Consider the following 26,960-nt stretch of genomic DNA (forward strand, 5'->3'; position numbering starts at 1 on the left):
CTCGAAGAGCTCGGCCGTCGTAGCCATCCCGGCCGGCGGAGAGGCTCGCCTCGCGCTGGACGCCGTTGCCTCTTCACATGCTGCGCCTCAACGGCGCCGCGCACACGTCCCCGCTCGGCTCGCCGGCTCCGGCTCCGGCTCCGGGCCGCCGCGGGCTCCCCCGCTCCCCACAGAGCCCAGGCGGGGCGGGAGAGCGGCCATGAAGCGAAGCCGCAGACGCCTGTCAGCTGCCTCCCGGCGCCGCCCGCGCCGCTCCCATTGTCACCGCCTCGTACGCCGGAAGTGGACCTGCGCGCGCCTGGTTGGCTGTCGGGAGGGGCCGGCGAGGGAAGCGAGCAGCGGGCGGACCGCAGAGAGGCTCGCAGTTCGTGCGCGTGAGGAACCGTGATCCTTGCGGGCCACCGTCCCGGAAGTGGACTTTAGAGGAAGAAAGTACATGGGTTGCTGCGGATTAGTCAGTTTCTCAGATTCTGGGTGCGGATTCGCCGAGATGTTTGTGGTATGTGTTGGCCAGGAGGGACTCAGAGGTTGTAGTCACTTCACCTGCAGGAGGCTGGCTTCTCTGCTGAGCCTGACCTGTTTGTGGTGAAGAGGAAGGCGGCTCAGGATGAGCGAGCCTCGGGACTTCTGGGAAGAGTCCATCTGAGAAAGCCGGTCTGCGCTCTTCCTCGGGGCCACCTTAGAGTAGGCTGATGCGTTAGTGGCTTATCATGGCCCAGCGAGCGATGTGGCTCATAAGCCACGAACCGGGAACTCTACTGCGTGGCACCGTCAGATTCTCCAGGTAAATGCAAGTCTGAATCCTAGGGGATGCTGCATCGGAGGGATGGGTGGTGTAGCATAGTTTTGTGATGCAGTCTACCCCTGGTCCACCACCTTGGGCGAGTTGCTTAACCTCTATTTCATGTGTGAAATAGAGATTTCAATAATACTGCCTCAAAGTTTTGTGAGAATTAAATGAGTTGATTCCTGGTACAAATTAAGTATTATGTGTTTTCTAAAATTAGTATTACCGTATCTTAAAATTAACTCCACCTGCTTAAAATTGCTGTGGAGATGACGCAGGAAAACTTACCACTCAACGTGTTTCAGATTTTTCTACTTTCGTTAATAAAAGTCATTCAAGGACATTTTAACTCATCCTTCTGGGAAATCCTTGATGAGCAGTATCAGCCTATTGTCATCTTATTATGTTTCATTCCTAAATTTCCGAATAGTTTAAAGTTCCTAATTGTTGAAGAAAATTGAAAAAGTACAAAAAATTAAATTATTTTCACTTTTTCTTGGATTGTGTAAACTGATCTGATTCCACTTGTGGAATTTGCCACATTTTATCGAAATACCTCTGTGAAGAGAACAATACCATAACTCATTGTAAAATGTTGGTGGCAATTGAGTAATCTTTCACCTTTTATTCTTAGTGACTATTGATGGTTCTTTCTTGACATCAAATTCATTCTTCCCTGAGGAAAGATCTATAGTGAAGAAGCGTAGCTCTGAATTGAGATTGAGGCCAATAGGGATGAGTGTAAGTTTAAATGTAAAATGGTTGGCAATATGGATATGAAAAACTCCCTCTTTGCAACCTAAAGTTTTTGTGACTGAGGGCATCAAGAGTTGGAGTTTACCATTTTCCCCCAAGATACCTGGGCTTACATTTGTTGGTACTGGACCTCAAATAAGGAGATTAATAATATTTCTTAGTGTAGTTCATCAGCCTCATTGGTCCATCCAAGGTCCTCCACGTTTTACTTATATATTGCCCTATATATATCTTTATTTCTGCCGTTCTCCTCCCCGCCACAGGTAACTTACATGTTTGTTGCTATCCTTTTATTTCCGTCTTTGTGTGTGTATTTTTCAAATTACATAATTAAGTGTGCAATAGACTTCATTCCCTTTTCTTACATTTGTTAGATTCTCAGCACTCTTTTTAAGAATCATCCATGCAATGATGGACGTGGGAAATGTTCTAAATCTGTGCTATCTAATATTGTAGCCACTAGACACATATAGCTATTGGGCTTTTGAAATGTGGCTGTTGTACCTTTGGAACTCAGTTTTCTATCATTTTAACTTAAGTTTAAATAGCCACATATGGCTAGTGGCCACTATATCGAGCAGTGCGGATCTAGGCCGTTGCTTCTCCTTGGTCTGTAGTACTCCTTTGTTTACATCCTCCACATTGTACCTATCCTCTTCGCTTAGTGATGTTATCCCCCGTTGCCTCCAACTCACCCATCAGAATAGTGCTACGGTAGATGTCCTCAAAAAGTCCATGGGGCATATCTTTGCTGATTATGACTAAATATTGGTAAATAATTAGCTCCTCAGAATACTTTCACCAGTCTTCACTTTCACCAGCAGTGAGCGAGGGTTCCTATATCTCCTTTCCTCCTAACACTTAATTTCGATTTTTACCAGTATTGTTGTAAAGGTATCTTATTTTTATTTTCATGTTTCTTTGTAGCAATGATTGTTAACTCTTTGGGATTCCTCTTCAGTGAATTACCTATTCATTTCCTTTGTCCGTTTTTTCCTTGAGAGTTGCTGGGTTTTTTCCTGTTAATTTGCAGGAGTTCATCGTGTATTCTTGCTGTTAGTCTTCTGTCATTTTTAGCTATTATAGATATTTTCTCTTAATTTATCATTGTCAACTTTACGTTGCCCTTCGTTAAACAGAAATCACAAATTTTATTGCGATCAAAGTACTTAGTGCTCCAGGGGATTTGTTGATGTCTTTTCCTACCCTTAATTCCCAAAGATATCTTCCTACATTATTTTCTCTTAACTGTATCATTTTATCTGTTATATTTAGCTCTTTAGTCCATCTGTAGTCCATCTTTGGGTATGATGTTAATATGGGAATCCCATTTTGTTTTTCTTGGTACCGTGAGCCAGTTTTCCTAACATCATCTTTCAAACAGTACATATTTTGTTCATTGTTTTGTGGGGCTATTGATAGTTTATTATGTCTTCCGTGTAAACATTGGTATGTCTCAGTTCTATTAGTTTATGTATCTGTACTTGGACCAATACCATACTGTATTTATATCTGTGACTTTGTAACTTATTTTACTATATCATAGAGGTAAGATTTTTTACTGCTTATAAAATAAGTCTCTTGAAGAAGTCATACTTGTTTTCAGAATTTTTTCCCACTGTGCTCAGAATATTTCAGAAGAAAAATTCACATCTGTTTGGGTGGGCTTTTCAACATCTCTATGGAAACAGCAAGTTGGGTTCAAATAATTCATTTGTTACTTATTAATTCTGTACCATTGAAAAAAATAGTTAAGGTTTATTATTTTCAATTTTCTGACCTCTTGGGACTGGTGTTAGGGCTAAACAGATAAACAGATATGCTGTAGCATATTATCCACATATATGCCAAAGGATAATGGCCGTCATTTAAGATTTAAAAGGCACATGATCTTTCCTGTATCTGACTACTTTTTCCCCACAACAGAACTTGTTTTAGGTTCTAGTTTAGAGGTTTACTGTCAGATAGATAGTAATAGTATCAGCTTAAGTCTGGCTTAGGTTGGTATTGTACCGCATAGTTGTAGGACTGTTTAAGGTTTGAGACCTATTTTAGAAAAGGCCTAGAATAAATCTAAAATGACAGGATGAGTCCTTGAACAAAAATATATTTTGAGTACATATTGAGGCATCATATAAGGCCCAGATTAACTTCTTATCTTTACATTCAATCATGAGATTCTTACACTTAAGAAGAACTTTAATTATCCTCCAGATCGCTAGAGGATAAGACACTACACTAGAGATTAGTCCAAAATTCTCAGCTATTCTTATCCAGAGACTCAAAGAAAGAAATGACATTCACCTGCTAGGCCAGTACTGGCATGCTGGCTAATTCTTTCCCTTTCTCAATCAAGAAAATGCATCAGAATGTAAATGAGTGAGGTTTCCTAGTACACAGATAACTTTGAATACATTCCTGTTTTTCTTTCTTAAAATTATTAGTAAACATTGATGTTTTGTTAGTAGTATTAGTGAAAAAAATTGTTTTGGCCAGGTGTGTGCTTGATCCTTGATGAGAATTGCTGATGTGTTCTTCAGTTACTCCTTTATTTTACAAATAAGAAAGTGGATTTAGGGAAGTTAGGTGATTTACACAGAAGTTAATAGCCATTAGATGACTTTGTTCTGTACTTTGGAGTGGAGGAATAAGGAATAGGGAAAGTACTTTTGTTTTTTAAAGATCGGCACCTGGGCTAACAACTGTTGCCAATTTTTTTTTTTTTTTCTGCTTTATCTCCCCAAACCGCCACCCCCATCCCCCCCCCCCCCGCCCCGTACATAGTTGTATATCTTAGTTGTGGGTCCTTCTAGTTGCGGGGAAAGTACTTTTTTTTTTAACTAAGAAAATGCAATCTAACATTTCTGTAAATGAGCAAAAGCATCTTCTATTCTGTTTCCCCAAAAAAAGGATGAATAGTAACTTACCTTTCAGCCTAGAGTTTGCAAACCATAAAGGATTATTCAGATTTTATTCTTTTTATTACCTCACCGTATCTTCCAGGGCCATAGCCATAAACCTTTATTACTAAAATGCTCCTACATAATTTTGTAAGTGTTGGCAAGAAGACTCTGGGTACCTGTTATTCACTATAGGTTGAGTAGAATAAAACCTTCCTTTTACACTGTATCATCTCAACTAGTGAATCCAAGATTGTGGAGGGTTAAATTGAACCACCTCTTTTGATCTACTCTACTAAGATGGAGTCAGAAAAATAAAGTCCTTAAAGATGCCTAAAATGTGTCCAGATGTACACTTCTTGCCAACCAGGCAGGAATCTGAGTGACCAAGAGACTAGGATTTTGAATTAGAACCACGTGCTCCACCTATTTAAAAAAGTAACTAAATTGAATTATTTTCAAAAATAGATAACGACACTTTATCATTTGAAATAATGTACAAAGTATGCAACAGTTACTATAGTAGAAATTTAACAGGTAATAAAATATTTTTTGGTTGTGGTTTTTGTGTGTATGTATTTGTTATTGTGTGTTTCGTGGATATTACTGTCTGCCTTGTGTTTTGGGTTTGTTTTTTGTTTTTGAATTCTTCCATTTTTATTTTACTTGGAAGCATCATTTATGATGTTTTTGTTTTCATAATGCAGACGGTATCCAACTGTTGAAAAACGAGCCAAAGTCTTCAATGGAGCAACTTATGTGCCTATTCCTGAAGATGATCCCTTTCTTAAAGCACTACTCTTCGAACTTAGATTATTGGATGATGATAAGGACTTCGTGGAAAGTCGTGATAGCTGTTCACACATCAATAAAACATCCATCTATGGACTCCCAGTAGGAGGTGAAGAACTCTGGCCAGTTGTTGCTTTTCAGAAGAATGGCATGATATATGCTTGTGTTCCACTAGTTGAACAGACTTTGTCCCCTCGTCCACCATTAATTAGCATTAGTGGAATTTCACAAGGCTTTGAACTTCTTTTTGGAATACAGGATTTTCTTTATTCAGGTCAAAAAAATGACACTGAGCTAAATACAAAATTGAGCCAGTTGCCTGACTTGCTTCTACAGGCTTGTCCATTTGGAACTTTATTAGATGCCAATTTACAGAATTCATTGGATAGTATTAATTTTGCTTCTGTGACTCATCCACAAAAACAGCCAGCCTGGAAAGCTGGAACATACAAAGGCAAACCACAGGTTTCTATTTCAATCACTGAAAAGGTAAAATCCATGCAATATGATAAACGGGATGTAGCAGATACGTGGCAAGTTGATGGAGCTGTCACTTGCAAGGTGAGATTTTTCTCTGCTACTTGTTTTATCATTCCATTTAACATCTGTGGAGAGAAGTAAAATTTGCTAACTTTGTTTTACATTGTTGTATGACATTCTTGATTTTTATTAGAAACAGCAGTCACTGAATGTTAGATTCATGTGAAATTTTGTGATATTACCTTTTTGCATTTCTTACTAATTGTATTAGTTATATATTGCTGTGTAATGAATTGCCACATTCCTCCAACAGTAAACATTTACCCTTCTAGTTTCGGTGGGTCAAGACTTCAGGAGCAGCTTAACTGGGAGCTTCTAGTGTGAAATCTCTCAAGAAATCAAGATTTCGGCTGGAGCTTTAGTCTCCTACAGATTTGATTGGGGCTGGGAGATCTACTTGCAAGGTGGCTGACTCACATGGCTGGCAAGTTAATGCTGCTTATTGGTGGAAGGCCTCAATTCCTTTCCATGTGGACTTCTCAACAGGCCACCTAAGAATGGCTCACAGCTTGGTGATTGGGTTCCCGTAGATCAAATGATGAGAGAGAGAGAAGGTTAGAAAATAGGAAAAGACAATAGAAATAACAATACAGCTAGCAGTGATCAGTGCCATGTTGAACATGATCAAAAATAAAAACCCTCCAAGTACAATTTCTACAAGTGCATATTAATAATATTCTCAAATGTCTTTATTTTTCTAATATCTTCCTTTACTCTTTGCACTTATGAATATAAAACTTTTTACATATCAAACTTAATGTCGATTGGCTATGTACAAATCATATAGATAAAAGTAGATTTTAAGAACTGAGAATTAGAAGAATCCTGGCAGACAAATTGGGTCTTTCTTTTCCTTTTTAACCCTAAAAGTGACTTAAGATTTTATGTGTCTATTTTACTCACTTCCATCATGATCAAAAATACATTCCAGTTATTAACTTCATTAGAAAAAACTAATGTAAATAGCTCCAAAATTGAGGTGTTTGTGAATTATGTCATTCATAAGTCTTAAAGTAGTTGAATCCTTTTTTCTCACAAGTTCTGTGAAATAGCAGTAGGAAAACTCACCACTTCTTTTTTTTCATTCTGTGGCAATAAATAGGGAATATGTTATGTATACTTGACTACTAATTAATATGGTTGGTGTTTAAATGTCTCAGCTCACTGATAGGCCGACTCTAGTTTATTGCTTATGGGAATTTTGGATTGGTTTCTATTTCTAGTCTGATGCAAATTATCATGATGGAGAACTTTCTTTTTTAAAAAACTTTCTTCTAAAAATAAAAAGAATGGGGATGTACCTTAACCCATGTATTAAATATTTCTTTAAGCTTGTATGTAAATAGTACAACTCTTAGGCAAACTTTTTTTAATTACTTTCAGGAGCTTAATGTTTAAAGGAGTTTTATTGTGAAGCCTGTTGTAGATGGAAATAGTTATCTTCATTTTATCTTAGTACTAGTAGGAAACCTGGCAAACCAAAAACCAGTAGGCTGAAGTTCTAGTCCTCACTCCACCACTAATTCTTTGTGTGTCTTTAGGAAAGTCACACAAATTTTTGAATCTTTTCTCATTTTTAAAATCGGGTACGTTCCTAGGTCCCTTTTCTTTTTATGATTCCTAGTTACAAGTCCAGCTATACATATGTTAGATTGGTATAAAGGGTGGTGGACAGATTTATTCTAGAATGGGTATCCTCATTCCCGAGTAAATGGTTGGTGATCTAGCATATTAAATGCCTCAGGAGTGGATAATTTGTTGGTGGTTTCCTTAATGGTTGCATATTTCTGATTCCTTTAAAATGTTAGACTGTTAGAGGCTAATTTAATAAATATAAGCTGAATGTTTAAAAATGTTAACAGTATTTGCTATTAATATTTGCCCCTTTTATTATCTCCATAAATATCTGTCAAAAAACGAAACTTTTCTTTTGTTCTTGCTAGTTCACATATAGAGAGTGAATTAGCAGATGGTTTAAAAGTTGAAACACATATTTTTAAGTTTATAGTTAGGCTGTTTGGCATTTTTATTTTCAAATGTGATGGACATTCTTGTAACGGACACCAAAAGACCTTTATAAGGCACTGATTATACTTGGTACTGTTCATAATGCCTGCCTGCTCTCTAAGTGCTTACATTGTGTAGCAGATATATTTTTGAGTTCACGCATACGTCAAGCAGCAGATAAAACATAAAAAACTGAAACATTTGTATTAGAATGGAAAACAAAGATAGGGTCCATAATTAGAAAAAGATATCCATTCAGCAAACATTTTTTGTGTCACTTGCAATAGCAATGTGCTAGGCACTAGAAGTACAAAGAAAAATATAACACTTCTTGCTTTCAAAGAACTTAAAGCTTCAAGAGGGAAACAAACGGGCACAGAGAAATACTGGTGGGGGTGGGCAGTTATTATATGATCCAGACTGTGTATGTGATAGTCGAACCAGCTGCTTGCCTTTGGAGCTAAGCATTATACCTACTGAGTTCCACTGACTTAAAACACTGTGCGGGTCTAGCCAAACAAAACTTACCAGTAAGCCTTATATGGCTCAATTGGCTGGTTTTAATTCGGTGCTTTAATAGAGGTGAATGTGAAGTTAAGAGTTGAGGTACAAAGGAAGAACCTGACTACCCTACCACACACACACACACACACACAAAAGATGTATGAGTCTGGGTGGGTCAGAAAAGAAACCGCTACAAGATTTATGGGAGTAAAGGTGTAATATATTAATATATGTAATATAATATATATGTATAAGTTACATATAATATATGTAATATAAAAGAATAAAATTATATGTAATATAAAAATGTATATATTAATATAGGAATTAGGGCTTACTCAAGTATGAGAGGAGCTGAGAGAATAAAAGTCTCTGATCCTCTGGCTGCAGCCTTCCAGAAATTGCCGCTAATGACTCCAGTCTGAAGACTGGAGGTAGATAGAGAAGCCAGAGTTCACGGAGAAGTCTGAGAAGCCGCTACGTCTGTGTTACAACCTCAAAGCAGGAATGCATGGAAAGGTCTGTGAAAGTGCTGCATCTGGCCACTGTAGCCTTAAAGCAGGAGCTCAGAGAGGTCTGTGAAGCTGTCATATTCAGCTTCCGTGACCTTCCAAGAATACTGGCTTCCCTTTCGCTTCTACCTTCCAAGTCTCTCATGAGTACCTCTTACTGGTAAACCACCACAGACCACAGAGGAAAAGAAGATCCTGGGCTTCTCTACATGGCAGAGGTAGAGCTGTGGAGATGATGATACAGAACGTACGGCTTCACACAAAGCATCAAATGAGCTGAGTTTACAAAGAGAAAAGAAGTTTCTAGCTGGAGGAGACTAGCTCATACAAAAGCATGGTGGTATAAGACATGATTTATTCAAGGAAATTCAAGAATCCAATATGTCTCCAGCCTAAGTTACAGGGTAGAAAATGATTAAAGAGATAGATGGGAGGCAAACAATGAAAGACTTTTAAAAGTAATTCAAAACGGAGGGGGAACTATTTAAAGCTCTTGAGCATGGATACAATATACTTAGAGTTTTCTTTCATTAAGGTAACTGACGCTGATGGAGAATGGATTGATTAGAGGAAAGCAAATTTAGATACATTTAGAGGGCTATAGCAGAAATAATAAGGGCCTGTAAAATGTGTTTGCAACAGGAATGAAGAGAAGTTAGGGATTTAAAATAGCTTTTTAAGGGTTTTAGATGTAAGCAGAGGGCTCTAGGAAGGCTCTCCTGGTCTCTAGCGTAGGTGTCTGAGAGCATGATAGAACCATTAACCAGAACACAGAAAACAAGGAGACCCATAACTTGAGAGAAAAGTGAATGACATTGTGGAAATTGACTCAGATAAATTCAGAAAGCCTCACCCGGAAGCGGTATGCTTCTAAGATCTTGGTAATATCTGTTTCTTTTTGTATTGCAGTGTGATTTAGAAGGAATCATGCCGAATGTTACCATCAGCTTGAGTCTCCCCACCAATGGATCTCCACTTCAGGATATTCTAGTTCATCCTTGTGTGACTTCTCTTGACTCTGCCATTCTGACGTCTAGTAGCATTGATGCAATGGATGATTCTGCATTTAGTGGACCTTATAAATTTCCATTCACTCCACCTTTAGAGTCATTCAACTTATGCTACTACACTTCCCAGGTAAGCAACCTTGGAAAAGTTGAGACTTTACTAATCTTCATATTTATGAGTTCTGTTATAAGCAAATCATTTATACTTTTGGTCCAAATGAAAACTTTTCATGAGTTGTTTACCAGACAATAATTGATGAATGAAGATGAAGATTCAGTTCTTTGAATAGGATACGTTTTACCCCTGTTCTGTGACAGCATTAAATGGCTTTCGAAGTCATGAGATTTACTCTTTTTTTGATGTTCCCTAAGAAGGAGTAGATCCTGGTATGATTTAGTCATGATTTGAACCATAAACTTAAAATACCTCTAATCGCAGCAACTGTGGTTACAAATACATAATATTATTAGTAGTATTTATTGCTTATTGCATAACTGTTGTGTGTCAGACATTGTCATAAGTACTTTACCCATATTTTCTCTAGTACTTTCAGAACACCTCAAGTAGGTATTATTAGCCCCATTTTATAGATGAGGAGAGTCTCAGAGAAGTTAAATGACTTGTGCAGGGTCCTATAACTAATAAGTAGCAGAGCCTAGATTTGAACCCACATTTTCCAGACTCCAAAACCCAACCTCTTTTTTACTATACCATTTGTCTCTTGTCCTAATTGTGAATCAGTAGTTTAGAAAAATCTACTCAAGCTAACTTTAAGTAAGGAGTATTTATTCTGAGAATGAGAGAGGCAGTTTCATTGCCATGCAAGGACAAGAAGTACACCCAGGTCGTACTAGGACTAGACCAGAAAATAAAAATTAAAATCACTCTACACTGTTTCTTTCATCTCTGCTTCTCAGTCTGTTCCAATTGGCTTTCTCTGCTTGCACATGACGTACAGCTCTAGGACCTATGCTGAATAAGTAGAGTCTCTCTATTTCTTACTTCAGATGTACCAGAAAGAGTGAATTGGTCACACCAGCCTGCATATTGTTTCTTCTTCAATCAGTTACTGATAACCAATTGAGTAAGCTACTGCAGAGCTTGGGGCTGGGGGAGTCACAAGATACAAATGGGCCAGCAGGAACTGTGGGCAGGGCTTAGTGATGGATATGTCTATAGCGCATCCCGTGTTGCAGGTCACAGAGAACCTGGAGGAGGCGAACCCAGATGAGCAGGAATAGGAAAAAATGCACTGCACACCTTTGTAAGGCACCTTTCTCATCTCTGGAAACAGAGAGATGGAGGAATTCCTGTCCTTAAAACAAATGTAGCTCCATCATCTATTATCAAAACAACTTGGGGTAACCCATTAATCATTAAAGACATCTGTACATAATGACTATATTACTGCAAGGCTTTTTTCCTCAATCGCCATTGATATTTTAGACTCATTAACCTGAGAATTATATAAAAATTTGTTGGTGTTTTTTTCCAGGTCCCTGTCCCACCAATTTTGGGTTTTTATCAAATGAAAGAGGAAGAAGTACAACTAAAAATAACAGTTAGTTTAAAACTTCATGAGAGTGTGAAAAATAATTTTGAATTCTGTGAAGCCCATATACCATTTTACAATAGGTAAGAGTAAAGTAACATATGCCATGATTTCTGCCTGCCTTAGTACATTCCCACTGCCCTACAATAAATTTTGTTTTATTTATATATTTTAATATATATAAATATATATTTTTTGTATATTTATTTATATAAGATCTAAAGGTTTTATGTTATTCAAATGAATATTGATTCTGAACCAAAACATAGTCATAAAAATAATCTCTTTACCTTTAAATGTGTCTTTATTTTTCTGGATAAACTTGATAGTAAATATAAACTTAAGCCAACATAGCTTCCTCAGGGATTATTTCACTCCTGGCTTTATTTCTGGTAATTTCTCTACTCTACATGCAAGTCAAGCCCAGCTATCAACTACCTGGTGAATTAAGCCAGTAATGTCATAGATTACTTCCTCATCAGTTCTACTTTTAAGTTTGTTCTACACCATACTTCTTTTCAAAACCTAAATATATAGTAAAATCATAGTTTTAATGTTATATCAATCCATGTAGTTGCATTAACACATTCTATATGATTTTATATTGTCTTTGGAATTAGTAATGAAATGTATATCATCATCAAAAATGTTTATTGTGTTTCTGGTGTTTTTTGAGATGTAATATTCATTATTTGTTCTACTCTATTCTGCAGACTTGAACACAGGTCTGCTTTTATGCTGTCCTTGTATTAAGTAACAGTAGCAAGATTTGACTTAGATCTCTTAACACTGTTATATCTGTGATCATTTTTTCTTTCTGTCGTGTCCTTTTCTGTTTTAAAGAGGTCCAATCACACATGTGGAATACAAAGTTAGTTTTGGCCAGCTCGAAGTATTTCGAGAGAAAAGCTTATTGATCTGGATTATCGGTGAGCTAGGTTTTGTTTATTGACTTTTTTTCATTTATTTGCTATAGAATCTACTTAATTTAGGATACTTGATTGCTGTACTTGTGTTTTTAGGACAGAAGTTCCCAAAATCAATGGAAATTGGTCTTTCTGGAACTGTAACTTTTGGAGCCAAGGGTCATGAGAAGCAGCCGTTTGACCAGATTTGCATTGGAGGTACAGCATATTTAAAGGTAAATACATTTTTATGGCTCACTATACTAGAAAACTTTCTTTTGTTTCTAAATTATACATAAGTAATTGATTTTTAATGTTTTCTAGCCTTTTTTGGAGGGAAGGGGATTCTGTTCTTTTTGTTTATGCTAAGTTCTTGTTTAGAGTTTTGCGAGATTCTTTTTGCTTAGTATTAGTCACCTTCTATTTCACTTAATACTTTAAAAATTTTAAGGAGAAACAGTGAAGTATAACATAAACACCTCAACTTAACCTAGTTCTACACAGTTCTTAGTTGTCGTATTTGAGATTTACATACAAAAAATATAAAATATAGTCTTGCCCTCCAGAGATTTTTCAATGATGCATGTCAATAATTGATCAGTGCTAACAACTTTTGGTGTTTCAAGGAAAGAATGAGCACTTCTGACCACAGTGGCCAAGGAAAACTTTGCAGTAGAGATGGAGTTTAAACAAAACTCTGAGGGCCAGATAAGCATGAACATGAAGCCTTGAAGATTGACTAACATTTGTATAGGTAAAGAAATGACCTAATCACAGGAATGAAAGATAACAAGGCATGGTTAGGAACCAGTGCTAGAAACAATAAGGGATTTAGGTCTGGATCGTAGAGGGTTTGAATCTGACTTTTATTTCTTTGTTAGAAAATGTTATACTTTTTTTGACTATGAGAGTGGTCTTTCACAAAGTAATACTTGGTGAAGATCAATCTGGAATAGATGTGACAAAGGTGAGTGGAAAAAAAACTTGAGACAAAAAACCAAACTACTTTTTAGCTATATTGGTATTCCACATGAAAGGTAAAAAGATAATGATGCTGAGCTAGTATAGTAGCACAGAATGAGAAAAGAAGAGAGAGAATGGAAGAGACTGCTGTAAGAGCTGTGATAAAGGTAAGGCCTCGAGGCTGGCCCCATGGCTGAGTGGTTAAATTCATGTGCTCTGCTTCGGCAGCCCAGCGTTTCGCCGTTTCTGATCCTGATCGCAGACCTAGCACCAGTCATCAAGCCATGCTGACATGGCATCCCACAGAGTAGAACCAGAAGGACCTACAACTAGAATATACAGCTATGTGCTTGGGGGATTTGGGGAGAAGAAGAAGAAAAAATAAGACTGGCAATAGTTGTTAGCTCAGGTGCCAATCTTAAGAAAAAAAAGGTAAGGCGTTGGTCACTAGTTAAATATAGAGACAAGAAATAGTTTTAAGTCAAAGATGGTTTATTTAAAAAAATACCTTAACTCAGACTTGAACCTACAAGAGGACAGAGACCCTATGAATCTAATTCTTTCTTGTTTTTTTCTTTATTATTTTATCACGGTCATATAGTTTATAACATTGTAAAATTTCAGTTATACGTTATTATTTGTAAGTCACCATATAAATGTGCCCCTTCACCCCTTGTGCCCATCCCCCCCAAACCCCTTGCCTCTGGTAACCACTCAACTGTTCTTTTTTTCCGTGTGTTAGTTTATCTTACACATATGAGTGAAATCATATAGTGTTTGTTTTTCTCTGTCTGGCTGATTTTGCTTAACATAATACTCTCAAGGTCCATCCATGTAGTCTCAAATGGGACTATTTTGTCTTTTTTCCTGGCTGAGTAGTATTCCATTGTATATATGTACCATGTCTTCTTTATCCAACCATCAGTCAATGGGCGCTTGGGTTGCTTCCATGTCTTGACTATTGTGAATAATGCTGCAGTGAACATAGGGGTGCGTAAGTCTCTTTGGATTGTTGATTTCAGCTTCTTTGGATAAATACTCAGTAGTGGGATAGCTGGGTTGTATGGTATTTTTATTTTTAATTTTTTGAGAAATCTCCATGCTGTTTTCCATAGTGGCTGCACCAGTTTGCATTCCCACCAGCAGTGTATGAGGGTTCCCTTTTCTCTACATCCTCTCTAACATTTGCTATTTTTTGTCTTCGTGATTATAGCCATTCTAATGGGTGTAAGGTGATATCTTAGTGTAGTTTTGACTTGCATTCCCTGATGGTTGGTGATATTGAACATCTTTTCATGTGCCCATTGGCCATCTGTGTATCTTCTTTGGAAGAATGTCTGTTCATATCCTCTGCCCATTTTTTGATCGAGTTTGTTTTTTTGTTGTTGAGTTGTGTGAATGCTTTATATATTTTGGAGATTAATCCCTTGTCGGATATATGATTTGCAAATAGGTTGTCTTTTCATTTTGTTCATGATGAAGCCCCACTTGTTAATTTTTTCTTATGTGTCCCTTGCCCAAGTAGACATGGTATTTGAAAAGATCCTTCTAAGACTGATGTCAAAGAGTGTACTGCCTATATTTTCTTCTAGGAGTTTTATGGTTTCATGTCTTACCTTCAAGTCTTTAATCCATTTTGAGTTAATTTTTGTGTATGGTGAAACATAATGGTTTCCTTTCATTCTTTTGCATGTGGCTGTCCAGTTTTCCCAACACCATTTATTGAAGAGGCTTTCCTTTCTCCATTGTATGTTCTTAGCTCCTTTGTCGAAGATTAGCTGTCTGTAGGTGTGTGGTTTTATTTCCAGGCTTTCAGTTCGGTTCCATTGATCTGTGTGTCTGTTTTTCTACCACTACTGTGCTGTTTTGATTACTACACCTTTGTAGTGTATTTTGAAATCAGAGATTGTGTTGCCTCTGACTTTGTTCTTTTTTCTCAGGATTGCTTTAGCTATTCAGGGTCCTTTGTTCCCCCCATATGAATTTTTAGGATTCTTTGTTCTATTTCCATAAAGAATATCATTGGGGTTCTGATTGAGATTGCATTGAATCTGCAGATTGCTTTAGGTAGCATGGACATTTTAACTACATTTATTCTTCCAATCCATGTGCATGGAATATCTTTCCATTTCTCAATGTCATTGATTTCTTTCAATAATGTCTTACAGTTTTCATTGTATAGGTCTTTCACCTCCTTGGTTAAATTTATTCCTAGATATTTTATTCTTTTTCTTTCGATTGTAAATGCGATTATATTCTTGAGTTCTCTATGTTAGTTCATTATTACAGTATCAAAATACCATTGATTTTTGTAAGTTGATTTTGTACCCTGCAACTTTGCTGTAGTTATTATTTCTCATAGTTTTCTGAGGGATTCTTTAGCATTTTCTATACATAAAATCATATTGTTTGCAAACAGCAAGAGTTTCACTTCTTCATTGCCTATTTCAATTCCTTTTATTTATTTTTCTTGCCTAATTGCTCTGGCCAAAACCTCCAGTACTGTGTTGAATAAGAGTGGGCACCCTTGTCTTGTTCCTGTTCTGAAAGGGATGGCTTTCAGTTTTTCCCCATTGAGTGTGATGTTGGCTATGGGTTTGTCATATATGGCCTTTTGTATGTTGAGGTACTTTCCTTCTATACCCATTTTATTGATATTTTTATCATAAATGGATATTGGATCTTGTCACATGCTTTCTTTGCATCTATTGAGATGATCATGTTGTTTTTATTCCTCATTTTGTTAATGTGGTATGTCACATTAATTGGTTTGCAGATGTTGAACCATTCCTGTGTCCCTGATATAAATCCCACTTGATCATGGTGTATGATCTTTTTGTGTATTGCTTTATTCAGTTTGACAATATTTTGTTGAGGGTTTTTACATCTATGTTCGTCAGCAATATTGGCCTGTATTTTCCTTCTTTGTGTTGTCCTCATCTAGCTTTGGGATCAGGGTAATGTTGGCCTTGTAAAATGTGTTAGGAAGTGTTCGATCTTCTTCAACTTTTTGGAATAGTTTGAGAGGGATAGGTATTACATTTTCTTTGAATGTTTGGTAGAATTCTCCAGAGAAACCATCTGGTCTTAGACTCTTTTTGGAAGATTTTTGATTACTGTTTGAATCTCTTTACTTGTGATTGGTGTATTCAGATTCTCTATTTCTTCTTGATTCAGTTTTTAGAGATTGTATGAGTCTAAGAATTTATCTATTTCTTCTAGATTGTCCAATTTGTTGGCATATAGTTTTTCATAGTATTCTCTTATAATCTTTTGTATTTCTGTAGTATCCATTGTAATCTCTCCTCTTTCATTTCTTTTTTTTTTTTTTTAAAGATTGGCACCTGAGCTAACAACTGTTGCCAATCTTTTTTTTTTTTGCTTTTTCTCCCCAAATCCCCCCAGTACATAGTTGTATATTCTATTTGTGGCATGTGGGATGCCGCCTCAATATGGCCTGATGAGCCATGTCCACGTCCAGTATCTGAACTGGCCAAACCTTGGGCCACCGAAGCAGAGCATGTGAACTTAACCACTCAGCCATGGGGCCAGCCTCTCCTGTTTCATTTCTAATTTTATTTATTTGAGCCTTCTCTCTTTTTTTCATAGTGAGTCTGGCTAAGAGTTGGTCAATTTTGTTTATCTTCTCAAAGTACTAGCTGTTTGCTTCATTGATCCTTTCTACTGTTTTATTGGTTTCCATTTCATTTGTTTCTGCTCTAATTTTTATTATTTCCCTCCTCCTGACTTTGGGTTTTGTTTGTTCTTTTTCTAATTCAGTTAGGTGTAGTTTAAGATTGCTTATTTGAGATTTTTCTTGTTTGTTAAGGTGGGCCTGTGTTGCTATGAATTTCCCTCTTAGGACCACTTTTGCTACCTCCCATATGCGTTGGTATGGTGTATTTTCATTTGTCTCCAGATATTTTCTGATTTCTCCTGTAATTTCTTCAATGATCCATTGGTTGTTCGGTAGCATGTTGTTTAGTCTCCACATATTTGTCACTTTCCCAGCTGTTCTCTTGTAATTGATTTCTAGTTTCATAACATTATGGTCAGTAAAGATGCTTGATATGATTTCAACCTTCTTAAATTTATTGAAGCTTCCCTTGTTTCCCAGCATATGGTCTGTCATTGAGAATGTTCCATGTGTACTTGAGAAGAATGTGTATAGTGCTGTTTTTGGATGGAATATTCTGTGTATATATATATGAAGTCTGTCTGGTCTAGTTTTTCATTTAAATCCATTATTTACTTCTTGACTTTCTGTCTGGATGATCTATCCATTGATGGAAGTGAAATGGTAAATTCCTCTACTGTTATTATGTTGTTGTTAATGTCTCCTTTTAGGTTTGTTAATTGTTGCTTTCGGTACTTTGGTGCTCCTGTGTTGGGTGCATGTATATTTATAAGTATTACATCTTTTTAGTGGAGTGTCCCTTTTATTATTATATACTGCCCCTCTTTGTCTCTCATTGCCTGTTTTATCTTGAAGTTTGCTTTGTCTGATATAAGTATGGCAACGTCTGCTTTCTTTTGTTTACCATTAGCTTGGAGTATCGTCTTCCATCCCTTCTTTCTGAGCCTGTGTTTGTCTTTAGAGCTGAGATGTGTTTCCTGGAGACAGCATATTGTTGGGTTTGTTTTTTAGTCCATCCCACCACTCTGTGTCTTTTGATTGGAGAATTCAATCCATTTACATTTAAAGCGATTAGTGATATATGAGGGCTTAATTCTGCCATTTTATCACTCATTTTCCAGTTCTGTATTTCTCTTGTTTCTTGTCCCATGTATTTCAGACTACTAATTCTGTTTGGTAGTTCTCTATGATAGTTTTCTCTATTATTTGTGTCTCTGTTCTGATTATTTATTTAGTGGTTACCATGACGTTTGTATAAAAAATCTTGTAGATGAGATAATCCATTTTCTCATAGCTTATTTCCTTAGACTAAGCCTATTCCATCCATTTCCTCTTCCTCTTCTAAGTTATTGTTGTCACAATTTATTCCATCTTGTGTTGTAAGTTTGTGGTTAAAATGATGAGATTATATTCATTTTTGATGTTTTCTTTCCCTTTATCTTTAATGTTATAATTAAGTGTTTGCTAGTCTGTTCTGATAGAGAACTGCAATTTTCTGATTTTTGCCTGCCTATTTATCTCCTTGCTCAAGGCTTTGTAGACCCTTGCTTCTTTTTTTTTTTTCAGGTATGAGGGCCTTCTTGAGCATTTCTGGTGGCGGGGGTGGAGATCTTGTGGTGATGCCCTTAACTTTTGTTTATCTTGGAAAATTTTCATTTGTCCATCATATCTGAAGTATATTTTTGCGAGATAGAGTATTCTTGGCTGAAAGGTTTTTTCTTTCAGAATTTTGAATATATCTTTCCACTCTCTCCTAGCCTGTAAGGTTTCTGCTGAGAAATCCGTTGAAAGCCTGATAGGGGTTGCTTTGTAAGTTATTTTCTTCTGCCTTGCTGCCCTTAATATTTTTTGTTTGTCATTAACTTTTGCCAGTTTTACTACTATATGCCTTGGAGAAGGCCTTTTTACATTGATATAATTAGGAGTTCTATTAGCTTCTTTTACTTGTATTTCCAGCTCCTTCCCCAGATTTAGGAAGTTCTCAGCTATTATTTCTTTGAACAGGCTTTCTGCTCCATGCTTCTTCTCTTCTCCCTCTGGCTTACCTGTACTCCATATGTTGCATTTCCTAATTGAGTCAGATACTTCTCGGAGAATTTCTTCATTTCTTTTTAGTCTGTCTCTCCTCCATCTGAAGCATTTCTATATTTCTGTCCTCCAGACTGCTAATTCTATTCTCCACAATATCAGCTCTGTTATTCAGGGAGTCCAGATTTTTCTTTATCTTATCTCATCCATTATGTTTTTCATCTCTAACATTTGATTGGTTTTTATTTATAGTTTCAATCTGTTTTCTGAAGAATTCCCTCTGTTCATTAATTCTGTTCCTGATTTCATTGAACTATCTGTATTGTCTTGTAACTCACTGAGTTTTTATGGTAGCTATTTTGAATTCTCTGTCATTGAGATTATAAATTTCTGTGCCTTCAGGATTGACTTCTCAGTGCTGTCATTTTCCTTCTGGTCTGGAGTATTAATATATTTATTCATACTATTTCATGGCATGGATTTGTGACTTTGTGTAGATAGCATCTGGTCGCAGCTTCCATCTGCCACCACTGGGTAGGGGGTCAAAAAATGTGTATTCTGAGCTGGCTGTGACCCCTGGTGTCTGTGCTTTTCTGTGATTGCTGGTTGGCTCGCTCACAGCTACTGCTTTTCTAACTTATATGTGGGCGCTCTGGCCAACTGGCTAAGCTGGAGCGCTGGGCAGGGGGAGGGGTGCTTTCTTTTGCCTGTGTGATCCAGGGGGCATTCTCGCTCTGCCCTCACTATCTGCTTTCCTGGGGTGCTGGCTTGATGAAGACACCCCTGCGGTAGCTGAGCCACCTCTGTGTGGGGCTTTCCCATGAGCTGAGAGGGAACTTGGAGAGCAAAGGTGTTCCTGTGGAGGGCCTCCCCTCCCCCATCTTTTCTCTGAGCTGTGCACAGTCCCATGCCCTGGGTTGCTGCCATTTGGGAGGGAGAGGAGATCCCCTTACCTCCATCTACTTCTTCCAGGCTGTCCAGCACATAAAACTTCAGATGTATGGCTGTGTGGGTCTCTCAGACGTGTTTTGTGTTGTGTGAATATCCTCTGTTGGTTTATGAGTGTCCTTTTCATTGTATCGTAGTGGGGAGAGTCTAAGGGAAGAGCTCACTCCTCCATGATGCTGATGTCACTCTCATTCATTCATTGTTTTATCACTAACATCTAGTGTAGTACCTTTCCTGCAAATAATTGATGAATGGATGAATATAGTTAGAAGGAAGTACAGATATGGAGAAAGTAAGTTGAGAGAGAGTAGGCTTCATATCATGTTTGTTGCTGGTGATAGCAACATATCCCAATGTACGTGTCCAATAAGTAGCTGAAAACCTGAAGCCTGACTTTCAAGAGAGAGCTTAACTGTGATTAAGGATTTAGGAGTTATCCGTGGAGAAGAAATATTTGAGGCAGTGGAAATGAATAAGATCAGATAAAGATAAAATAGGAGATAGATACAGAAGAAGCAATGAGGGAAATTGAAGGGGTGATCAAAAAGTTAGCGGGAAAAGCTAAATAGAGTGATATTAAAGAAGAAATATTGAAATCTGTACACAAGAGTTCCACTTCTGGGAATTTATCAAAAGAAAATGAAAACACTAATTTGAAAAGATATATGCACCCATATGTTCATTGCAGCATTATTTACAATAACCAAGATATGGATTCAACTAAGTGTCCATCAGTAGATAAATGGATTAAGAAGATATGACATATATATATATATAAAGTCAGACAAAGAAAAAAGAATACTGTATGATTTCACTTATATGTGGAATCTAAAAAAAACAAAACAGAAACAGATTCATAGATACAGAGAACAAATTAGTGGTTGCCAGAGGAGGTGGGGTGGAGGGAAGGGCAAAATAGATGAAGGGGATTAAGAGATACACACTTCCAGCCATAAAATAAATAAGTCTTGCGGATGTCATGTACAGCATAGGGAATATAGTCAACAATATTGTAATAACTGTATGATGGTAGATGGTTATTAGTCTTATCAGGCTGATCGTTTTATAATGTATATAAATGTCAAAGCATTATGTTCTACACCTGAAACTAATCCAATATTGTATGTCAACTAATCTTCAATAAAAAATAATAAACGCTAGTAATTTGGATATATTGGGTTATATAAAATATATTACTAACATTTTTTTTAAAGCAATTAGGGGAAATGGTAGTGAAGTCAGAAGTATACTAGTGATATTCATTTCTTCTATCTTGTCTTCAGCTATGTCCACAAGCTTTGTTTCTGTCACCTAACCAGTTATAGTCTCATTGAAAGCATGTAACACAGATTTGTGTTAATTAAATAGGTTTATTTTTATATCATCTATTTACATGGAAATCAACCTTGTCATAACTTCCAGCATCCATAATTATACCAAAGAAGCAAGCAAAAGCCCTTTACTATTAAAGATCATTTGAATTGCAACAGGAAAAGTACTGCTGAGAAGATCTAAAAATTACATTCTACGCGTGTGATCAGTTAGTTTGGCAATCTAAAGGAGAAAGTTAGGAAATGGGAGAAACTTGCGGGGTAGGGAGATAGAAGAAAAAAGTACAGAAAAGATACTAGGATATTGCAAATTCGGGAGCCTTTAGCAGCAAAGATGAGGAGAACCACAGTAAAAGGAGACTGGAGCTCCTTAAGACATACACCTTTCATTGTTCATGTGAATATCAGTGTGACCCAGAGACACCCCAGTGCTTTGCCTTCAGAGAAGCTACTAATCACCCTCTCTGTTATAGCACAGTGTAGTAATTGGCATTTATACTGATGACGCCACATTATCAATTAAGTGCAGGAAGTATGGATTACATTTTAGGAAGGTTTTTTTACGTGAGAGAAGGGGTGATTTTTAAGGTTAGTTCTGTAAAAGTTAAATTTTACTTTTCTGAAAAATTAAGTAGAGCATCTCATTCTTTCCAAACACCAGATAAACTGGTGTTTCTGTTTTAGTAATTGCATTCTTGTGTTTTGCCAGAAAGTGTATGTATTTCTGTTAAAGAAAGTATTATGATCTGAAATATATCACAACCACATAGCCTTAGAGATGAAGAGAATATACAGAACATCAGGCCCCGTAGGGGAAGGAGCACCAGCTCTTGTGATCAGTTGGGTCTGGGTTCAAATGCTGGGTCTCCTACTTACATGCTGAGATGCTAATTGCTTCCATCTCTGAACCTCAGTTCCCTTATTTGTAAATAGGGGTGCCTTGCGGTATGGATTAGAGTTCATATTAGTGAAGCACTTGATATGTGTTAAGGACTTCATAATGGCAGCCTTACAAAGAAATGGCCCTAGTGCAAAGGAGAAAAAGTGTGTATATGTGTGCGTATGCACAAACACACACACACCATATTCAAGTTTAATGTTTGTGATTTTTATTTTGTGAACTGTGTGAAATAAAATTCCTAAAATTGTGTCAAGGAAAAAAATGTGACTATCATTTTTACCAAATAATCACCTCAATTTCTTACATTCTCTTCTTTTTTAGCTTCATTTTAGGATCTTAGATTACACACTCACTGGATGTTATGCAGATCAGCATTCAGTTCAAGTTTTTGCATCAGGAAAACCAAAAATAAGTACAAGTAAGTTTTACAGATTCAAACTAATGTGAGGGAATTAAAATAATAGTATGTAATTATTCCCTAAGGTAAAATGTAACAGAAAGAGATCGGAGAATAATCCCACTTTATAAAAAGTCTGGCCTGATCCCGTCCTGTGTGACGGTTTGTGTACTTTGCTTTGCCCTCTGCCTTCTGTTTGTGAAACAGTCTGGACGAGCAAAGATAGGCACAGAGGTGGGCTTTAGGATAAAGTTGGATTTGGTTTTGCTGTAGTTATAATAAACTCCCTGATTCAGATTGTTCCCAGGGGCTTTGGTGTTGGGCAGACAAGGGGTTGGGTCTGGTTTGGACAGTTTATAGTTTATTAGCTGTGTAACTGGACAAGCTAGTGAACGTCTCAAAGTTTTAGTTTCCTCATCTATAAAATGGAAATAATAGTATTATTTACCTCAGGATTGTTATGAGGTTTAAATAAAATTATATTAACTAAGCACTTAGCATGATGCTTAGCTTGTGGCATGGACTCAGGAAGTGTTCGGTATAATTACTATTAAATTTTAAATGTTTTTAGCAAATGTTGTAGCCAATGAGCATTATTTAGCACTCTCTCTATTTTATGAAAGGAGGGCAATGGAAAGAAGATTTCCTGCCTTCAGTGAGTTTGTTGGTTGTGAAAATATGTAGAGTATATGAAAACATAGGGAGATAAAAAGCAACTAATAAATGAATTCAGAATTATTTAATTCAGATCAAATATATATCTGTGGCATAGAACAGAAAAGTAGCTAGAATGAGGTGTAGAGTTAGCTAACATAAGTAGAAATCTTTTGCCTTATATATTAAAGAGAATAAAGCTATTATATTTAGATAAATATTTCTTAAACTAAGGATTAGGATTAAAACTAAGGATTAAACTAAAATAGGTAGGCTAGGGCTGGATTTTGTATTTGAAAGTTTCAAAAGAATACTGAATTCTAAGCAATCACTTGTGAATGGCAATAATAAATTCTGTTTAATGTAACCAGAATAAGCTGTATTCTTTACCTCCCTAGGCTTTCCCTGTGTTTTCTCTGACATCGTCTTTTGGTTGCTTCTTAAAAGAAATGCTTATATATGGGAGAGTCTTATGTCAGTTTGGACAAACCACAATATTTTCAATTGTGGGGAATATGTTGTGTCTTTAGATAATGTCTAAAATATTTTAAGTATCTTATTAATATTAACTATTAAACATATTGTAGTAATTCTCAGAAAGCATAATACAGGATGGGACATTTCAGTAGTATACTGGCTTCTCAATATAAAATATATCGAATGAAAGAGGTCATTTTAAATGGATAAATATGACCAATCTTTTATTTCCTTCCTCCGTTTGTTTCAGGACATGAGTAACACTTTGTGCAACTATGTAAAACCTTTATTTTGCTGTTATCTTGACAATTAAATCTATATTCTCAGTATATCATTTAGTTCTGAAAATAGTTTAGTAATGCTGATAAAAATGTTAATTTAAATAAGAATAGCTAAGATTTACTGCTATGGGCCAGGCACAATTGTAAGTATTTTATGTGTGTTAGCTCATTAATCCTCACAACACCCTACGTAAGTGTCGTCATCTCCATCTTACAGATGAGGATGCTGATGTGACAGAGAGATTAGGGTCACATAGCTGGTAAACGACAGAGCTGGGAATCAGACCCAAGCAGTCTGGATTCTGCTCAGTTGACCAGTATGCTGTGTTGCCTCTCCATGTTACTAGGTTCTCAAACTGAAAAAAAAGAGAAAAGGCAACAAAGTAATATATCCTGCCTTTATCCTTTGCATTATGAAGAATGGTAGAAAAGGCTAGTGATGTGTGTAATAATAAGAGTTTACATACAGCTAGCTCCAAATGATCATTATGGTCTCAATTTTACATATCAGAAAACTTTAGTTCAAAGAGGTCGTCGTATGTCCAAAGCTACAAAGCTATTAAAACAAAAAGCCTGAATTTAATCAGAACTATAAGAAACCACCAAAGCAAATGTTTTTTAAAATGTTATTAGAAAGTTGGATGTTTTCTGTCTCTGAAACTTTGAGTGGGTAAAGAATAGCAAGATGAGGGCCTGGCCCGGTGGCCGAGTGGTTAAAGTTCCTGCACTCTGCTTTGGTGGCCCAGGGTTTCGCCAGTTTGAATCCTGGGTGCGGACCTGGCACCGCTCATCAAGCCATGTTGAGGCGGCATCCCACATGCCACAACTAGAAGGACCCACAACTAAAATTACACAACTATGTACTGGCTTTGGGAAGAAAAAGAAAAAAATAAAATCTTTAAAAAAAAAAAGAAAAAGAATAGCAAGATCAGAATCAGGAGCTGGTGAAGAGGTTACAGAAGGGAAACCAATAAAAAAATTACTGTCTTTGTAGTCAAAGTGGTGGTCCATAAAAAACAGAATTTAGGGGAAATGTGAGAAAAAATTGACAGATTTGGCATAAATGAGGGATTTTGGCATAAATAAGCTCCAAGATTGATTATTTAAATATTTAATGAACCCGTATTTTAAGTAGTAAAAATTATAATGATCTCTTGATAAAGTCAAATTAAAATCAGTATTTCAGAGTACTATGCCTTCTTTGAAGTAATTGTGTTCTACAATTTTAAAATATCATGACTTTACTCTCACTGAATTTTTGTTAAGATAAATACAGTCTTATCATTTCTTTTTTTGTTTTTTAGACCGGAAACTAATTTCTTCTGACTATTACATCTGGAATTCTAAAGCTCCTGCTCCGGTAACATATGGATCATTATTACTGTAATTGTCCCATGTTTAAATGGGACTTATACAATAGTAACATAAATTAAATCATAGTCTTTCATTTTTAATGTGTATGCATATAACCTATGAGTGAAAAATCAGTGAATGATTTAATTATGAAAATGCTCTTGTTTAATGTTTTTGGTCTGACATAGTTGGAAAGACCATTTGGAAGACTAAGTCTCCAATTTTGTTACCATTTGATTTTACTCGTGTTAGAGTATATGTTCTATGTTTTATGTTAGAGCACAAAACAGTGATTCACTTTAGGCTTGTTTTGGACTAGTCCTGGGTCATCCTGCCACACATGTTCCTTCCTGCCCCTGTGGCAGACATGGCTAATCAGTCACAGCTCTCTTTCTCCACTGAGCCTTCCTGAATACTGGCTCAGGCTCCTCCTCAGTGCAAAGCTGCAGGCAGCCACTCCCAATGGATTGTAGATGTCTTGCAAGATAAAAAGCCATTTGCTCTTTCAAACTGAGTACTAAGCTCCTAGTACAGTATATTGTTACAGAATACCAGAGACCACAGTAGAAACAGCTGTCAATCTCTTGAAAAAACAGCCAATGAAAGCGAACGAAAATTGTTTAAATATTAACCTGTTCTTAATCAGAACTATCCTATTGACTAATAAAGAATCTGCATAATTCTATTTAAGGTGTTTATCTCTGCTCTAGAGTTACTTTTCTGGTAAGCTTATTAATATGCCACAGTAACATTTTGCTTAAGATGTCAGTAGGCATGTTAAGAGCGGGGGTATACCTTCAGAAGATGAGCATAGTGTTTTGTGATCACTTAATGTCTGCAGCCAAATTTTTGAAGATAAACTTAGGTATAATATTGCTTTTTTCCTGTATTATTATATTGAAAATCATTAATAAATGAATTCAGGTCAAAATTTAAAAGCCATTCTATGTGTCGAGAGTATCATTTAATCTTATTTCAGTCTCATGTAGCATATTTTCTTTTAATTTGTCACTCTGACTTTCTTATTAGCATTCTCTTGGTTTCTTCAGGAACCATCCAGTCATACTCTTTATTCTCTACCTGTCTTTACAAATGTGAGTCTCCTGTTTTGAAAGCAGTTCATTGTCAAGTTGGACTTTACGTGACCATCAAGAAAAGATGAAATCTCAAGGTTCCTCAAGACTTAATCCATGTCAGCTTTCTTCTTACAGAATTAGAAGCATTATAAAAATATGCTTTGCAGATTCCTATTCAATTAAATTATCTCTTGGTTTCTATTTTTTAATGAGTCTCCTAAGGACAAGCATAGAACAAGCTGCTAACTTCTTGAAAGAGAGCTATGATAGTTTGAAGGGATATTGCATATAAATTTAGGATTTGAAATATGATTTTTTAATTAAGGTCAATCCTACTCATTATAAACTCTCAGTTTCAGCAAGGGATTATCATGGCATAATGTCCTATATTCAAAATTTTCCCAAGTAACAAAAAAAAAATACAATAACTGCCAGACCAGGACTTTAACTTATTCTAGCTTAATCATAGATAATCAGTAGTAAAAATTTTCCTTTTGAAAGAAGAAAAAAATAATTTCCCTTAAGTTATTTGATCTCTCTTAAACTCAAGGAAAGCTTAACATTTAACTTATGTTCATATTAATGGAGCCATTTGGGCATCTTGATTGTATAAATGTTCAGCGAAGAACACTAAGGATAGGCAAGAGGCAT

The 26,960-nt window shown here is 36.5% G+C and overlaps 2 protein-coding genes across 3 annotated transcripts in view; one reads left to right on the top strand and one right to left on the bottom strand.

The window, feature by feature from the left end:
• The window catches only part of EXOC5 (exocyst complex component 5), a 50,749-nt gene extending 50,459 nt beyond the window's left edge, over window positions 1-290 (bottom strand). Inside the window, exon 1 of the mRNA XM_070593499.1 lies at window positions 1-290. Within this exon, the coding sequence (XP_070449600.1) occupies window positions 1-27 (27 nt within the window). The 5' untranslated portion in view covers window positions 28-290.
• On the top strand, window positions 20-26,510 carry AP5M1 (adaptor related protein complex 5 subunit mu 1). Of its 2 annotated transcripts, XM_008531691.2 has the most exons (9): window positions 20-784; window positions 5,151-5,796; window positions 9,708-9,935; window positions 11,302-11,441; window positions 12,202-12,287; window positions 12,381-12,499; window positions 22,393-22,489; window positions 25,185-25,240; window positions 26,283-26,510. In XM_008531691.2, exons 1-9 carry the CDS (start codon window positions 711-713, stop codon window positions 26,343-26,345), a joined length of 1,509 nt encoding a protein of 502 aa, XP_008529913.1. In that variant the 5' UTR covers window positions 20-710; the 3' UTR covers window positions 26,346-26,510. The 2 variants fall into 2 exon arrangements, with proteins under 2 accessions (XP_008529913.1, XP_008529914.1); XM_008531692.2 differs by lacking the exon at window positions 26,283-26,510 and having other exon boundaries at window positions 25,185-26,175.
• The last annotated feature ends 450 nt before the right edge of the window (window positions 26,511-26,960 follow it).

This window comes from Equus przewalskii, chromosome 25, assembly GCF_037783145.1.
Source record: "Equus przewalskii isolate Varuska chromosome 25, EquPr2, whole genome shotgun sequence".
Classification (NCBI taxonomy): Eukaryota; Metazoa; Chordata; class Mammalia; order Perissodactyla; family Equidae; genus Equus; species Equus przewalskii.